Source organism: Rhododendron vialii, chromosome 5a, assembly GCF_030253575.1.
Source record: "Rhododendron vialii isolate Sample 1 chromosome 5a, ASM3025357v1".
In the NCBI taxonomy this organism is placed as follows: domain Eukaryota; kingdom Viridiplantae; phylum Streptophyta; class Magnoliopsida; order Ericales; family Ericaceae; genus Rhododendron; species Rhododendron vialii.
In genome coordinates, this window is record NC_080561.1 from 37,750,228 (window position 1) to 37,768,352 (window position 18,125).

Genomic DNA, 18,125 nt, shown 5'->3' on the forward strand with positions numbered 1-18,125 from the left:
TTGGACTTTATGCAAGATAAGAGGTTGCCAAATCTGGTTTCTAAAGAGAGTATCGAACTTGTTGGAGGTTCAGAGAGAATCCAGGCTCCACATTGTGGGCTCACAGGTTCTACTGCAACAGAAGTTCGATCCCCTCAAAGGTACAGTCCAAAAAACCGTGACAGAGCATCGAATAGATGGTAATTTTATTTGAGTACCCCAACTCTTTACCAAACTCCTCAATGACGGTTTATTTTAGTCCAGTAATGTGTTCTATTACTTGTAATCCGATTTGGTTTATGTTGGTATATCTTACCCATATATTGTAAGTTGGTTTATCAAAAAACTCTCTACGATGCTGGAGCTATTTGCTTGTCATGGCATAGTGCTGCATTTCTTAGTTTGTAAGTTGGTTTACTACAAATGTTACTTCCGCCTAAAATGCAAAATATTCACTAGTTAATCTATGAAAAATAGATGTACAATTGGCAATATATATCAGAACCTACAGAATTGTATGTCCTGTTCACAAATCCATAGAGAGAAATTCACACCGCTCAAAAAAAAAAAAAATTTATGGGCGAAAATGAAAAGAAAGTAAGACACGTAAGTGGGTGAAAATCTCACGTGCACTCATTTTTCACTAATATATTAATGGAGACGAATCACATAATCAAGGTAGCAAAGATAGCAATTTGAAACAACAATACATACCCCTGACACAACCTAGGCTGGCTGATCACCGTCTGAGAATGCAAGTGCCTGTAAAATGTCAGCTTCGATCAACAACAGAGAAACGAGTCCCAAAGTATGGGCCTCCCACAGCTGCAAAATCCATCCAGCTTGGGGCCCCTTTGGACCCTAAATAATCCTCCTCTAGCAAATTTGTGAGATACCGCCCCATAAGAGAATTTGTTTCCAAAACTGATAGCTATGGTGGGTTCACATGGAAAGACCACACTCTTAACTGGCAGTTTCACAAATCTTTGCAATATCGAGAAGGTATGTGTCTGATGTCTACTTCATGTGGTAAAAAATCATCTTTATGCCCATTCATCAACCTCCTTCAAAGAGAGAAAATCATCACGTGGATGAGCTTCTTCCACCTGAAATTTCACTACATCACCAACATGCAGCCCTACAGAAACCTCTGCAGAAGCTTGCATTCCTACCTGCAAATAGTAAATACAGTTCATCTCTTGTATGACAGCAAGAAGTATACACCCACTCTCCTAGTTGTGATCAAATTAGGAAAGCCTCAAAACAATAGCAACAACAATTCTGCCATAAGTTGGTCTACTGTAGAATCGGTCGTCATAACCTTACCTCAACTAACAATATGGCTGCCATCCTATCTTTGATGAATCTGAGGATCAAACCACGAAATGTTGCTTCGTTTGGTTGCTGCCGTAAATATTCTAATATCCAGTACCGAAGGCTGCTGTTGTATAGCTTCTTTACTAATCTAACATTCATGTTCACTAAGCATGCCATCCCTTCAAGCTGACCAGCTGAATAAGGTGGAGAATCACCTCTAAGAAAGGCCTTTACCTACATATGCATTTTACCCAAAAGAACAGGTCAAACATTCTATCGCAATAGCCAATAAGAGTGCACAAATGCACTAAAGGGGTGTTCAAAATTGACATGATAAGAATATAAATCCAACACATTCCTAGTTAAAGCAAGTCATTAACACAAAAGAAACTGAATTAGCAACTTAACACCATCCTACCAGCATGCTGGAGACAAAAAAAGTTACAATCTCCAAGTTGGTAGAAGCAGTCCTAACAGTACATATATACTCTTTAAGTTCCTTTGTGGGTGACACGTGACAATCACTGAACAACCTTACCATTTGCCATATTGTTTCCTTCTTGTAGTGAAGGCCCTCCAAAAACACATACATCAGCATGTAAAAATATATCAAGAAGATTAGTCCATGTATAGCTGCAAGTAGCAGATATAGCAAGCATTTCACTAGGATTTCTGTAATTATATTTGGCAAATCCAACAGTTATGCAGCAAGCAGAAACCGAACTAAGGGAAATTGGTTGGTGCACCAGTAAAAGCTTGGACTGTTATGCATGAGAAAGCAAGCTAGAGACTGTAAAGAGGTCAACCATTTCGTAGAAATATGCCAAAGATCAGGTCTCCTTCCAGTCTACCCCACCCCAACACCTTAAATTGGGGACCATTGGTAAAGCATCCATCTTGAAACCAATTGGCAAAGAGTGGAGAGGCCGCCTAGGCTCATATACTAGTTTTGGATGAGATAATTAACCGATGTGGGACAAACTCCAACACTCCGCACGTGCGACCCCTGGCTCACACGTGGAGAGGTAAACAAACTATCCATAACGCATGGATCACAACAAACAACGGTACACTTATGGCACAAACAAGGGGGAACAAGTTCTCTGAAACACTAGCTATAATATCATGTTAAAGCAACCAACTCGAAACCAATTGGCTATGAGAGGAGAGGCCGCCCAAGCTCATATACTAGTTTTCGAGGTGATAATTAACCAATGTAGGACTTTTAGTGATTTTGACATCATTATTACAAGAGATGATACTTAGCAATCTTACTGGCAAATTAACCATCACAAGGTTATACTAGTGTCTTGCACATTTGAGGTGCAAGCTTCCCTTGTACCAAGCAAATTTTGGAGACTGAGGCCTTCAGTCATAGTGGTGGGAAACCAAAAATGTGGGACAAATTCTAACAACCATCGCTCACAAATGGCCTTTGTTTGTTAAGAAGTGATTATGAAAGGCCTTTAAAAGGAGCAACACTTCAGGAAACAATCCTGACTTTAGGACTATTCCAGAAATACCTGATAATAAGCAAGAAGATCCATAGTTCCACCTACTTACAATCACTTACTCCCTCCATCCCTTTTAAATGTCCACTACGGTTCTGCGTGTCATTTTCAATTGCCTATATCTCTCAATGTATATTGTTAAAAGCATGCAATATGGATCTTGTTTAATAGATCTCAATTATTTCTACAAGACAATGATTTTAAAAACATAAAACATAACAAATACGTCGAGAGATATAAGCCATTGAAAATGACACGCAGAACCGTAGAGGACACTTACAAAGGGACAGAGGGAGTAGCATTTAGAACCCTTAAGGAAACAATCTTGACAATAGCACAATTCCAAAAATACCTGATAATGAGCAAGAAGATCCATATATCTGCGAATGGGAGATGTGAACTGAACGTAACCAGGAATCCCCAAGATACCATGCCGTATAGGGTTCCTGAAATCCATCTCAGCTGCACGCATTATTTTAACAATAGCAGCACTCCTAACCGGTCCTTCAGGCAGATGGGAAAATGCAGATACATCAATATTTGATTGGGGTTGTCCTCTGAAGGGTAATGGAATGTTATGAAAAGAACCATAAGTTGCTATAGCTTCTCCGCACAGTATCATCATCTCAGAGACAAGTCGCATTGCAGGGTCAGCCTGGTCTTCAACATATAGAGTGATTGATGGATCTGGATCATCTGGGTTAAGGACCTTAATTCTTGATTCAAATGTCGATGTGTCAATTGCACCCTAAAAATCACTACTGTTAAATCATGATAGGATTAATAGACTCACAGAAATTTTCACATAGTAAAAAAAATCCAATTGAACAAGGACTAACTGATGAAACAATAGAGTCTAATAAGTTTGTCAACGTGAAAGTGAAAAGCCAGCAAAAACTTCATAACTACACGAACAGACAAAAGCATTAAATGTAAGAGAAACAAAATTAAAGTAGGAAACCATAATGCAGAATTTGCAGTGAAAGATATGAGAATCGTACAAACTTTGGGCTAACGCTAAGAAGAATAAGTATGGATGACGACATGCTTTCTGCCTTTCCAGATGAAATACAGAGTTCCCAAATCATTAATGTGTTGCACGTATTTCCCCTGGTAGGAATGTATTTTGAAGTAACTGGGTTACACTTCTATCGGTCTATGTATGGTTGAACTTGTCTTGGTAAAACCAGATTATATTCATGAAGAAAGTTTAAATTCACAATAGAGCACAATAGCAAATGTGCGAAGCAAAACCAGGCGAACAATTCTGCTAATCCTCCATAAGAAGGTGTTGGACAAGGGAGGAGCAGGTGAACTTACACAGCAACACTTTCTTTCATATTTACTACACGGTTTAAAAGGACATACTCCAGGGCAGAAAGAAAGCACTATTTCAAATCAAATCCACATTGTGTCTCTATACTCTCAAAGCAATAGACTTGGGAGCAACTTAACGGGGAAAATATTCTTTCAAAATAGTAACACCTTTTCTTTACCCCAAGCCTCTTTTTTTTTTATTTTAATAATCAACCCCAAACCTTATCTTCTATAAATAAAACATAAAGAACTACATCAGAACTTCAATAAGTAATAATCTAGCTCGGAAATATGTAAAACCATAAACTCGGAAGACAGAATCAAGTTCAGAGTACAAAAGATTTTATCGTGACGCCAAGAATATAGCCGCAAGAAAATGACGGAGAATATGCTGAGGACCAAGATGAGAAGGAAAAAGGTAATCATGAGTCTATGACAATTAAAATGCTTATAGAGATGATAATTTTTAAGAATTGCCTACACACATTCACACAATAGAAATATGGACCACGGAAGTCCTGCAATTAAGCTAAAGTACATACATAACTGGGAATAATTGCTGTAATTGGGTTGGAAAACCAAGTTATCCGAATGTCAACCAAGGGGCTCATGAAAAAAAACAATCATTTGAATGCATGGTGGGTTTTCCCTTTACCTACGCGGAAACGAAAACCTAATTTTGAAGTATAAGGTTAAGATTACCTGTGTCCGACGCCATCGAAACCGGAGAGCCGCAGCCTGAGACAGAATTTTCAGTTCAACCTCCTCTTCTAGGTTCATATATAGAAGCTCAGATGCACTCTCATAAGTCAGCATATAGGTGGGCTTAATAGTAGTATTATCCACCTCATATTCTGCTATACTACAAATGACAAATGAGCTGTGAGATTGTTGTCATAAAGAGAATATACAATTAAAAGCCTTAGAACAATGTTCATACATTATCACCAATCATTTGGCATCAAATTACAAGATTAGAGACTGATACTCCATTCAATTCCTCTATATGGCAAGTGTAGAGACTTTATATCCAACCCCAAAGCTTAAACTATTAGGTGGAGAGGTCCCAACACTATATTAAGTGATCACCCCTTCCATACCCACACAATGTGGGATTGTATTCTTTTTAACATTCCGCTCACGTGCAGCCCGTTTTGATTTGTCATGTGTAGCCTCTTTTGAAGTTTTTCATCATGCAACCTTTTTGTTGGATCTATCATCATGGGGTGTAGATTGTAAAATTTTAAAATGTGAGGTAAAATGGGCCCCGCTCCGATACCATGAAGAAACTTTATACCCAACCCAAAAGCTTAAGCTATTAGGTGGAAAGGTCCCAATATTATATTAAGTGATCACCCATTCCATACCAAAGCAATGTGGAATTGTATTCCTTAACAGCAAGTAAGCCAGGGAGCTCTGAAAGAGTTATTAGTTATGAAACCCCTCACAATTATAGCTTACACTACTTATACACTTGGAAGATCTGGAGGCAACCCCATAATTACCATCATTAACAATTCATGTCCTTCGTGATATCATACTCATGTTAAGTTTTCTAAAATGATAATCCATTCAATTCTATTATCTTACTACTCTCAACTCCTTATGAAGTAATTGAAGTAAGGATTTGAAAATCCACAGATACAAACAGCTTGTCACATATTACAGAGAGGCCATCAACATATTATAGAGGTGCCATCAACTAACTTCAGGTTGCAGTCAATAAAGCAGACTTAGCATTCATATCAAACCCATCAAAAGTATACCTGCCATCAGTATGCAATACAACAGACACAGTAACAGCTTTGCAAAGCTCTCCTTGCTTCATGCTCATTCCCTCCATGGCAAGTTTCTCAGGAAACATAGAATAAGTAGCAGTTGGCAAGAAAACAGAAGTTCCTCGTTTCATGGCCTCTCTACAAACCAAGAACCATATCAAAAGCACCCATGACGGCACAGGCACTACTACTACGTTGCTTACAGATCTAAGAGTTACCTGTCTACTATGCTCCCAGGTTGAACTAAGCTAGCTGGATCTGCAACATGTATCCACACTTTGATCCGGCCATCCATCAACCTTGTTACACTTAGAGCATCATCAAGCTGTTCATGATCAATTAGCAATTTAAGAGTAAAATCAGTAAAATATTAACAAAGCAATGAATAAAAAATATTGGTTTCCATGAGATATCAAGTATCCAATTTATTTGGGAATATGAAGTTTTTTTTCTCTCTTTACCTCGTCAGCCTCATCAACATCAATTGCATAGACCTTCAGGTGAGTTAGATCAATTCTGTCAAGCTGAACACAGAAACATTAGTGAACAATTTCTATTATCTTGGATAAGCATGATAATGTTGTCTACATAAAAAGACACACTAAGAAATCTATAAAAGGCATCATCAATACTATTGGGAAATAGATAGAAAAGGTTTTCAATCACATGGAGAACTGATCTGCAACACCTCAACCATCAACTTAGAAGGAGACACCCTAGGTACATGAAAAGACATTTCTACGCACAAATTGGGTAGATTAACCTTGATTTCCATCTCAAGCGTGTGCGTGTGGGTCCTTTACTCCGACAAAAAAGAAGAAGAATAAAAGCTACTTGAGGCTAAACCTTGTCGGCCATTTGGACTTTCAAGGGCCATGTCATTTGCAATAACATAGGCAGTGAAGTTTTCTTACCCTATACCAGAAATCTTCTTTCTAGGCTTGTCCCAGGAACCTTTACATCAAATTACACATCTCAGTCAATAAAGTCGTTTGCACAAGACTGAACCTTGTTCAAGGACGATGCAAAAAAATAAAAATAATAATCTAGCACGTCGTAGTCTTTTTTGTTTTTAAAAGCAATAAAAGTTTATAAATGCCACCCACGTACAAAAGAAAACGAGGAATCAAAGGGGGGGTGGTGGGAAGGACAATAACCAAACCCTACACCCCCTCTATATGCCAAAAATATCTAACATGTCAAAGAATTGACTCAAAGTAGGATTGCATTCCCTTGACTCCCAACTAAACAAAGTACAGCTCAAAAGACTAAGAACAAAGGCCTATTCTCCCCATCAAAATATCTACGATAAGCGCCATAGTAAAATAAGCACCCCTGAAAATAAGCGCTGCGAACAAACTCCGACCATATACTATCAAATTAGAACCATGCGGCAGAGAAAAGAGGAAAATTTCTCAAGTTACTCAGTTGCCAGTGGTAATGTGTATAGCAAGTCTACACATCCAAGCTGGTCCAAAAAAACCCCAAACCATACCAGAAATGGTGCAAGAAGAAAGCTAAAATTTCCAGAAACCAAGAGCAAAATTATTTGCGAATACATAAATCTGAATGCACTCAAGACTCAAGAGAGCCATATTTCTTCTTGCATGCTCGGGGATCTCTATCTTATTTCCAAAGGGTATGAAAGAAGGGACTAGACCATTTCAAACGAGATCATGACAAGGTCAGCATTCAAAAGCCCCCTGATTTAATCAGGAGATACATTATCAGTTAACTCTCTCCTGACTTCAGTCCAGATGAGCCAAATAAGTGTTATCACAGATAGGAAACCACATCATCTATCAGCAAGCTTACTTCATCTGGGTCTGATGCTTCTGATAGAACTCTTTCAGCAGCTGATATAATCTCGTCTGAATGATCAGTACGAATGTTCAACTTTAACAGATCCAGATTGACGTGAACCGGAAAATACCCAATATCTATGAGGAGCTTTAATGCTGAAGCTGATGTCTTCGCTAGCCCCATTGCCTTCAAAATCTGGCAATCAAATGGATATCAAATTAGGTCTGCAGCTGACGTGTGGTGAGCGGAATCCAAATAAATATCCTGGCATTTCAGAAAATGTCATTATACGGCACTCTTTTTCAGCTAAATAAAAGTCTTCCTCAGAAATTATCCATATCGATATTCTTGTTCTAACACATATTATAGTTCCACTAGCATCAAACTTCATGGTCAAGTACCATTCCCGCGGTTTTCTTTTGGTCATCAGTTTCGCAAGCATCAATAGCATAAGCTTCAAGAGATTTAATTTTGTGTTGAATTTTCTCCTCATTCTCCCATGAAGATTTGGGAGGTTTTTCATGCGAAGGCCGTGTCTTGGTAGATTTCAATAACTGCAAGAAATCCTGCAATTCCTTCTCAGCTGCCTCCTTAGCAAGCTTTTTATGCAGAAGTTCTTCTACCTAGTTTTCCAAAACGATGGAATCCCAAGTTTAGAATCAGTGACAAGCAACAAAGCTTATGAAGGTATGCAATACATATTTTAACTCATCAAAGGACAATCAATAGCAGTATGTCAGCGAAAAATCAACAGCATTGAAACAAAAAAGGCTACCACAAGGTTATTGCTGTTTCAGCTTTGTCAACAATATCAAAATAATTTGTATGTTGGTCAGTAAGAATTACAAGAAAGAAGATATTTGAGGAGAGAATTGAATCAAAAACCTCAAACTTCGATCGGTTAGAACATGACAACACGGAAGTGCTTTGTTTAGACTTACAACTAGAATCAAAATCATATCCAGAAAGCAGGCATTATGAGCGAATATTGATACATCAAAGATTTTGCTTCTTCAACTCAAATAATAGCTAAATTTTATTTCCCCTAGGGAGGATAACCTAGAACACGGGTTGTATTGGTACGAGGAATGGGAACGGGAACGTGGTACGCCACATGTCTAAGTTGTGGTACGCTAGGCGGTAGTCTTGAATAGATAACAAAACTAGATCTTACCCTTTCAAGCGATAAACATCTAGTAAAACTAAGTATTTCAAATTATTCATGCAAAACAGATTTCTAGGAATATAATGACCGAATTTTTCTATATTTTCTCTCACCAAAATTCCATTCCCTCTAGATTTTAAACTTAACAAGTTGGACTTTTGAAAAAAAAATTGGGGATGTTTTGGAAGGTTTATGCCAAAACGTAACTCGCTAGGGTAGTAGCGCTCCCTGGTAACATCGGTCAAAAAACTCACACAAATATCAAAACTAGTAAACACAATTATCCAATTGGTTAAATAAATTGGGCTCCTTGTTACACATATCTGCCTATATAGGACAACAATAGCTAAGCATACCAAAACCAAGTTCCACAGATGGACCAAATACGACATCATGTGAATCAGTTCTTATTAAAACAAGTTTATATCAACATTTCCTATCTCATACCTGCATAGCAGGCCGAGGCCCATAAACACAAAAGGAACTTTTCCCCTCCAATACTGTGAAGTAAACTTCATCTTTTGAAAGCAAAAGATGGGCACAATAGCTCTCAAGAGGTTCCGCACTACCAAAAATTATCTGTTAGAATGAGCTAACGTCATTAGAAGAACAAGAAGGTATAACTGCTACACTTAAAACATATACCTCAGCTAACTCCTCCACAGTCACTGTTTTATTCTTTTCATGAAGCTCAATCCAGGCACACTCGAGCAGTGAGGGATCCTACATCAAGGGGAAAAATTCAAGCTTCATAAATTACTGAATACCAAAGAGAATGTCCTTCATAAAGCAAGATGAACCAACCAAGTTATTTTGAGCTTTCTGGAGAAAATCTGATATATCTGTATGATCGAAATTCTCAGCACCAGGAACAATAAAAGTTACTTGTTGGGGTTTGATGGATGTTGTGCCACCATACTGCATCACAGAATACCCAGCAAAAAAATAAGATCAACAGAAAATCATTTAGTTCTAAAACCACTGGTGAAACAAACAATGAGTTCCAACACCTAGCAACCTATTCAACATGCCGCATTAGTTGTTTCTACAAGAACCTGATCGGAGACCATCCAATTCTTCTTGCCATCGCGTCTCCGAGCAACTGCTAGCAATAACCTTTCAGAATCTTTCTTGAACTCAAGCAGAAGCCCTTCTCTTAGTGCTTGCTTTTCAAGTTTATCTTCAAGAAGCTCCCCAGAGCTTGCTACTCCCATTCTGCGAAGCGAGTTAACGGATAAATAGAATACAAGGGCAGTAATCGCAGTGATTCGTGAAAGACAAAATCAAGCAGATTGGGGGGGATCTAGCGTAGGAGTCTGTTGCCAAGGGACAAAGTCCCATGCAGAGTCAGTTGGAAGATGGTTGATTTTTGATGTGGTTGTAGTATTCAAATACGTACTGGACCAACCACAGTGGTTAACACTTTACACATCATATGACGCATGCTGCAACAATAATGGCTAACATTTTAACACTTCATTTTTTGCTCATAAGTGGTGGCATTCCTTTCTCAAAAAGGTATTATGAGCTCCTTCCCCTCCTCTTGTTCTGGAAAGAGGAGCACCAATGGTAGTAAACATTGTTACGGTTGGATCATGTCAAAACCGCTGGTGTCCCTAATTGAGTCCAGTTTCTGTATTTGAGTCTTTTTATTGTGAGCATGCGTAAATGTTTTACCCCAAATTGATTCAATGGATTGACTGATTGACTCTAATATGTAAATGGCCTATCCCAAGCACCACTAAACTTTGTGGCCGTCCAGTCTGAGCCCTTTGAGGGCCCACTTCAATGATCGGAATCGCAAAGACAATTAACCACGTCAGAAAATCATGTTCATCGGATACTAACCAACAAATTTTTGGAACATATTTATGTTAACAAAAAACAGGTCCCGATTCAGTTTTTCAAACTTCATTTGTCTCATTTTATGGCATTTATGCAACATAAATGCGATTCCGAAAACAAATCGATTGTCACCCGATGAACATAGTTTTTGGCATTTGGCATGGTTGATGTACCCGATCATCAAAGCGGGCCCGGTCTTTACCCACACAGGCCTCGAACAGGACAGTCCAGTCCCAAAGGGGAGTGAGGATTTCGAGAGACATCACCCCATAGTCCCATACTCATAAAAAACATTCAAAATGGGAGATTCATCTCCTCATCTGTTCTACATCCAATCCATTTCATTCCAAATCTTCATCTCACACATATATAAGCACTCAATCAAAAATCCAAGCGTGCAAGTGTCTACAAGTTGTGAGCGTCCAGAAATACAAAAATGTCTAATGCCTACCAAATTGGCAGGTACTAATCCAATTATGAGGGCTTCATATTCCACCTGATTATTGGACATGACTTTCTTTTCACCAATTTGAAATAAAAATTGAAACATTTCCCCTTTATATAACCAATTACCAATCTTACATATAAGCAAATAGATGAACGCATTTACAATTCCAAGCGTGTGTGTGTCTATTAATCTATACACAAATAATTGCATAATTGACGGAAAGAAGCTGTATTTAATTAGTCTATTAATTCAAAGGAAAAGATTTGAGTTGTTTGAGTTTTGGAAACTAATTAAATTAAAAAAGCAACTAATTTAAAGATTTGGAAACTGATGGGAAAAGAGTCTCGGGTTTCAATTCCACCGAATCCACCCCCACCACGTAAAAACGATATGCATAGGCTAAGTTTACCATTCGAATCAGAAGGGATTATCGCTGGGGCTTGCAATCCCTTTAGATAATTCCAAGCGTGTGAGTCTAGTAATGTATACAAAAGTATGTAATTGCATAATTGACGTGAAGAAGCTGTTTTTAATTAGCCTATACACAAGTAATTGGTATGCTTGACGCAAAGAAGCTGTTTTTAATTAGCCTATACCCAAGTAATTTGACGCAAATAAGCTGTTTTTAACTAGTCTATACACAAGTAATTGCATGATTGACGCAAAGAAGCGAAGTTGTTATCTAACATTACTTGCAAGTGGCACGAATCCGATGCCGTTTGCGTAAGGCTTCGAGCTGTTCCGTGACGGTGTCGACGAGACTTTGAACGTGGTAGCTTCGGATAACAGCACGGCCGAAGGGGTTGTGGTTTTGACTGGACTGGAAAACTGAGATTCTAAACCCTAATTGCGGGTGCCTACGACAATGCAAGGCTGGGAATCGGTGGAGGCGGCATCCGAGAGAAGCGAAGGGTGGGGAAGAAGCGGAGCGGAAGATTGAACAGGTGTTCATCGCTCGGACTGCCATGGTCATGTGCGCGAGGCAGCCTTCATGCATAGACGGAGACTCGTATGTGGGTGCTCGTTACAGAGAGAGAGAGAGAGAGAGAGAGAGAGAGAGCGCCTAGATAGGGGATGGAGTGAGGCTTTGATAATTGGAAGAGAGAGAGAGAGAGAGAGAGAGAGAGAGGAGTAGGGCTTTGATAATTGGAAGGTCTGAGAGAGACAGTTGAGGGTAACTTGATGTAGTAGTATTTTTTGTAGATAACAGAAGTACAAGGCTATGTTCTTGTTAAATTGAAATTTTTGGTATTTTTATTCGTTTTTTTTTTTTAAATTTGAGTAAATGTATAATAAATTTTCTGGATGGATTGGTAATATCAACAGAAAGTGTCTAAAGTAAAAAATATATATATATATATATATTAACATTAAAAAAAGTTAATTGAAGAAGATATTTTATTTTTTATTTAGAAAATTGATAATATCAAAACCCTTTTTATTTCTGCTAAAACTTGAGGTGTACCTTTCATCGCATGACTTAATTGCCTTACAATGAAATGTACACATTGAGTTTTGGCAGGAACAAAATGGATTTTGGCATTATCAGCTCCTCTTTTTAAACAACTGTCTTATTATTTTTAATGTCTTGAATTTTTTTCGACCTTTGTTTGTTTTCATATACTTTTTTATTCTCTTGTTGAGATGAATGATTGACGAATAATTAATTCTAAGAATTTGGCATAGAACTAAAACATTTAAAATATATTCATAAATAGGAATGCGATAACTTAACAAGAGCACGGCCTTAGCCAAAATCACCCTCAGGGCCTCACCGTCTTGATGCAGTTTGTCGAGTCTTCCTTACCTAATGAAAATGCTCAAATCCATTTTTTGTTTTGTTTAAACCTCAACGGAGATTTTGTTTTATTTTATGAGAAGTTAGTTTGATGAGTTGGAACTAAGTCACATAATGTGGGTGCGGGTGCGAGAGCGCAAGCGTGAAAGCGTCTTTCAAAAACCTCTCAAACGATTACAGTTTGTGAGTGCGATAATTGAGAACGTGAGCACAGAGCAATGATTGAGAGCGTAAATGCAGAGCGAGGACCATTTGGAAGGATTATGTGACTTCAATTTGAACACCATATCGCATTTGGCCAAGAAAAGAAATAGATGCTCAAAGTTTCAAATTTCAATTTGAGAACACTCATAAATCCGATAGTTCATCTGTTGATCAGAAATGGTTTGCTCACGAATAATCTTGCCCGGCGAAAAATACAATCATTTTCACGGGAGTATGAGCTCATAAAAGAGCAAAAACAAAAACGGATTGGATCATTTGAAACTGGACCAAGGCCCGATCCATTGGTCATGCCATATAGAGGTTATGGCTTTTAGGAGTCATGCAAAAGAATGAGCTATTATTTCCATGAAGAATAGTAGTATCAATTTACAGAAGAACAGTGTAAGAAGTGTAGGAAACCATGGAGAAGATTCTGAAAACTTGCCACCCTCGGTTTGTACACAAAAACGACTTGCAAGTTGCAACAGCTTCAATTCATGCAGTTTGTGAATTCATTACCGGCAAAGCTGAGTGAATACACAGCCCTTCGATCTGAGGAGCGGTTGCATTGGCCAATGTGTATGTCTTGGTTTTGCCGTTGCTTGAGCAAGTTGAGGTTAGCTGGTCACCAATTTGGTTCGACTGCAAGAATGACATTGAGTTCTCGCACATCAAATCCAAGCAGTAGATATCACAAAATGAAGTTTCAATAAAGAAAAAAAATGCTCCCGCCCAGTTACAAGTGTTGAAGGATGAGAATTACTAGGAACATTTTTTATTAGCCAAACGAAAGAAAATCCATCAGTTTTCTCAAAGTTTCATTTATTCGATGACCAGAATTAGCCCTTCTTCAGCCGGGTTATTTTCTTTTCCGTTTTCTTTCTCAATATGTAGTGAATCTCCATTATAAAATGACAAGGTTCAAAATCAGTAGTTTATGTTGTAGGAGAGGCTTACAATTGAAATATGCAGACTGGAAAATTTGGGAAGGGGAGAAAAAAAGTGTTACCTTGACTTACTGAGCAGGAAACAGGCTATGTATGGCAGTGCCATTTTGATATAGGAAGACAACTCAAGTAATGGCACCAAGAACAGTGGTCATTGCCATCAACCCCCCGGAGAAGCATAACCAAGCCAACGGTAAACCTGTTTATTTAGCATGGCTTCTGAGTCAATTATGGCAATGGGTATACACATAAAACTCGCATGTAATGGATCATTTTGACAGATACACCGACCACAGAGAAATAATAACGCAAGGGCATTAACATGGATTTAGTTGCTCTCCGGCTTGGCAGCACATGCACGAATGGTGCATTTTGTGTCGTTCAAACTGGGGAACAATGCGTAACAACATTCCGTTGCTTACAACGCATAATCTTATATTAGGGGTCAAGAATAACTTAATGTCCACTTCTGATTGAGCTTGTGCAGGTAGATGTTTGGATGGTGAAGAGGTTTCAAAGGAGAGCCTATCCCCTGAACTAGCAGACAATCGCATTAGATGTGAACCAGGAGTGGAAATTTGTCCATGGGAACATTAATTTGAATAATTGCTCCTCCAGTACTAAACGAAAAAGAGCAAAAAAGATGTTCAATTAATTTTAACTCAATGTCGAATTCTCCCAATCAGTAACTAACTCTAGTTTTTAGTTTTGATTCTTGAAGGTTGTTTACTAAATGATGGGGTAAAAAAAACTTGTTTACTAGATTGACCGCGGCATGATAAAATCAACGACATAGATTGACCAAAAAACAATACACAGAGAGATTCTGTTGATCACAAGCATGTCTTTTTTTCAAGGTTTCTTATTTGGCTTAATGGGATCACATGAGGAATCCATCGAAAATTTTAAACGCACATAAGTTGATGGCATCATTTGACCGCATTATCACCACCTAGCGCCGTGGACAGCAAGTCTAAAGAATTCAAGTTACTTGTTTGATCTAGCGAAAAAACAGCGACCAAACTGAAAGAGTAAATAAAGATCCAGGCTTACCCAACAATCAGAAGGATTAGAGAAATAATCCACAATATCCGCTGATAGATCCTGAATTTGGGTTTAGTGGAATATCCAGGAGGAGCATATCCTTGGCTAACCCATCCAAATTGGGGGCGAATCAATAACACAAAACCAAGAAGAAAACCAGAAAGAAATCCTCCAATATGGGCAAAGTTGTCCACATGAGGGAGAATCCCCACTGCTAGATTGATCACAACGATGATCACAAGGGTTAACAATGCTGCTACCTAGAGATACAAACAGGAATGGTGAGTTGTTATTACTGCAAAAACTCGTACTAGAGAGAAGACAGATAGATTACCTTGTTAACATACGAAGTCCAATTAGTGAGGAGTTCAGAAAGCATGGCTCCTAGTAAGCCAAAAAGGGCACCGGAAGCACCAACAGAGATATTGGACCGAATAAAAAGAGCCGATAACAAACTCCCGCCAAAACCAGCGATCAGATAGAGCAACCCAATCCGTGCTGCAAAAGGCCACGCAATCAAGAGAGAAGTTCAACTCTTGCAAAACCTTCGCGATTATTTTGTCCATGTATTGCGTGAACTGTAGACAGCGATAGCATGCGTAGCGATCCTCAAAAATAAGATGAAACTAGGACTATAGTACATACCAAATCCAAACTCTTGCTCAAGAAGAATGCCAATGATTACAAGGCTCAACATATTGGCCAGTAAATGGAAAACTCCTGCATGTAGCCAAATGCAAGTGATAAGGCGCCATCCCTGGTGTCTGTGGACCACTTTACTCACATCTAACGCCCCCATCTTCTCTAGCCTAAAGATTTAAACACGAAAGAGGTAGAGTCAATGTTAGAATCGTCCCCTGCAGCGTCTCCAATGTCATCATTCTTGACAGCCAAGTAACCGGACTGAATCGGTTACTTGGTATTAGAAAGTAATATAGAGCGGTGCATTAGTTTCCCTCAAGCTGATACGAGAAAAATGCCATATAGAGAATCAGTAAGTACGCGGTTCGATTTGGTGTCTTGAAAGGAAAGGATCCTCTCCAGTACGTTTGTGGGATTGGACGTTCCTGTTTAGCCCTTCGGAGGCGCTAAACGGCCTACTTTAAGGATAGGAACCCTTTATTTTCTAAAGTTTGTCGAGAACATTAGTCAATCATGTTGATCGGATGTCGTTTATGATTTTCGAAACATTTATATCTTGGGAAAATATTTACGATAGAAGTTTACAACCCATCTTCTCAACACAGATGTGTTCTGAAAATGTTTCAAACGAGATATCTGATCAATTGGAGTAATTGATTTATACGAAAACATTTCAGAATAATAGGATTTATACGATGGTCACGAAGAGCTTACGCGGACGCCGAAGGGCCGAGAAGAGGGTTTTGTTTAAAGGGCTGAAAAGAGAACCTCCCAAGGAATCCAGCAACGCAGGAACGTCCAGAGTACTTCGGGCAGTCGTTGACGTACATTGTGACAACGAACATCACAACGTTAGCCACGACAAATGAAATAGTTAACCAAGGAAACCACTTCTTCGAGTACTGCTTGAATTCTGGGTGCGTTAGTACCGGTCTCTTGGCCGGAGGCGGCGGCGCCTCAACGTCCACCGGGTGGATTGTGTTGTCGCCCCGCCGTGAGTTGACGCTAACTTGAACCTTCGGCGGCGGTTTTCGAGCCATCGGAGCTTGAATTTGTAGACGTGCGCGTATGCTGGCCAAACACTTGGGATACATAAAAAAGCTCGAATTGGGATTTGCATGAACTGTATGAGAGAGAGAGAGAGAGAGAGAGAGGTGTTTTGAAGAAATGCCAAGGTGGGGGTGCAAGAATCATACCAAGACCAAAGGAGACTCTTTCGGTGTCCCTCCTCTGCCGGCAAATGAAAGCTTTTCCATTTCTTCACACTTCTGCTTTTAGCCTGAGTTTTGTTTCTGTCTTTGTCGTCATTCCAAAAATTGAAATAAAAAAGCAATCTAGGAATGACAACAATTACCCGTATTATTCAACCAGAAACACTTACGCATATTTTACGAGAAATTTTTGGGTGTCAGGTAGGTATATTCCACGTGGTATCTGCTCGGAATATTCGGGCCGTTTAATACGTTTTTGGACGACTCGAATTGAAATTCTCTCTCTCATCTCACTCTAACATTTTCTCTTTCTTTTTTCTCTCTCAAAATTCGGGTCGTCCAAAAACGTATATCCCACGTGGTACCTGCTCGAAACATCCGGGCTGTTCAATATGCTTTTGGACGGTTCGGATTGAAACCCTCTCTCTCTTCCCACTCCAATATTCTCTTTCATTTTTCTCTCTCCAAATCCGAGAAGTCCAAAAACTCAATGGACGGCTCGGATGCACCACGTAGTGCACGCTCGACACTGAATTTTTTTCCATATTTTACCACACACTCACATCTTTTGATGGAGCCCACATATATTGGAAGTATAATGTGTGTGGGCCCCAAAGTGAATGTGAGTAAGTTTGTATATATGTTTGTTTAAGTGTTTGTGGTTGTAAAATAATTGAGAATGACAATTCTCTCCGATAGGTATCCGTCCTGCCCCGCTTGTTCAGAAGTACAGTAAATATCATCCGAATTGATACTTAATAAAAGTGGATACGGTGGAACTTGAAAAATTCCTGCCCGAATTTTGTTCATCCTCCAAGGGAATAGAACTCTTTCCCCCGTTAGCTGAGGCCTACAAGAGGAGAGGGAGAAACTACTCTCCGAATATGGAACGGGTACCCTCCCAAATACCCGTACCCGCCCCATATGCAATAACACGGTCATAGTAACAGCTTAGAATTATCGATCCGTTCTCTTCCATACATGAGTAACATGACGCCTGCTGCCGACTCGTGGAATTGGCTCGGCCTTAAGAAGATGAAAAAATCAATGGAATAAAATTGCTATCCACAGGTGCGTAGGACCGTTACTTTAATCCACAGATATTTTTAGATCAAT

The 18,125-nt window shown here is 39.1% G+C and overlaps 2 protein-coding genes across 2 annotated transcripts; both read right to left on the bottom strand.

Annotated features, from left to right (window-relative positions):
* Window positions 1-438: 438 nt before the first annotated feature.
* On the bottom strand, window positions 439-12,306 carry LOC131326409 (ribonuclease II, chloroplastic/mitochondrial). Its single transcript, XM_058359191.1, has 14 exons — window positions 11,856-12,306; window positions 9,926-10,085; window positions 9,675-9,788; window positions 9,516-9,593; window positions 9,318-9,449; window positions 8,107-8,328; window positions 7,718-7,900; window positions 6,364-6,426; window positions 6,121-6,227; window positions 5,891-6,040; window positions 4,827-4,986; window positions 3,160-3,555; window positions 1,306-1,530; window positions 439-1,151 (listed from the first exon to the last, which is right to left on the bottom strand). Exons 1-14 carry the CDS (start codon window positions 12,158-12,160, stop codon window positions 1,023-1,025), a joined length of 2,424 nt encoding a protein of 807 aa, XP_058215174.1. The 5' UTR covers window positions 12,161-12,306; the 3' UTR covers window positions 439-1,022.
* A 1,197-nt stretch (window positions 12,307-13,503) lies between these two features.
* LOC131326410 (RHOMBOID-like protein 2) lies at window positions 13,504-17,120 on the bottom strand. The gene is made up of 6 exons (XM_058359192.1): window positions 16,513-17,120; window positions 15,802-15,965; window positions 15,491-15,654; window positions 15,166-15,416; window positions 14,175-14,311; window positions 13,504-13,807 (listed from the first exon to the last, which is right to left on the bottom strand). The coding sequence occupies exons 1-5, from the start codon at window positions 16,890-16,892 to the stop codon at window positions 14,200-14,202; spliced, it is 1,071 nt and encodes a 356-aa protein (XP_058215175.1). The 5' UTR covers window positions 16,893-17,120; the 3' UTR covers window positions 13,504-13,807; window positions 14,175-14,199.
* Between the last annotated feature and the right edge of the window lie 1,005 nt (window positions 17,121-18,125).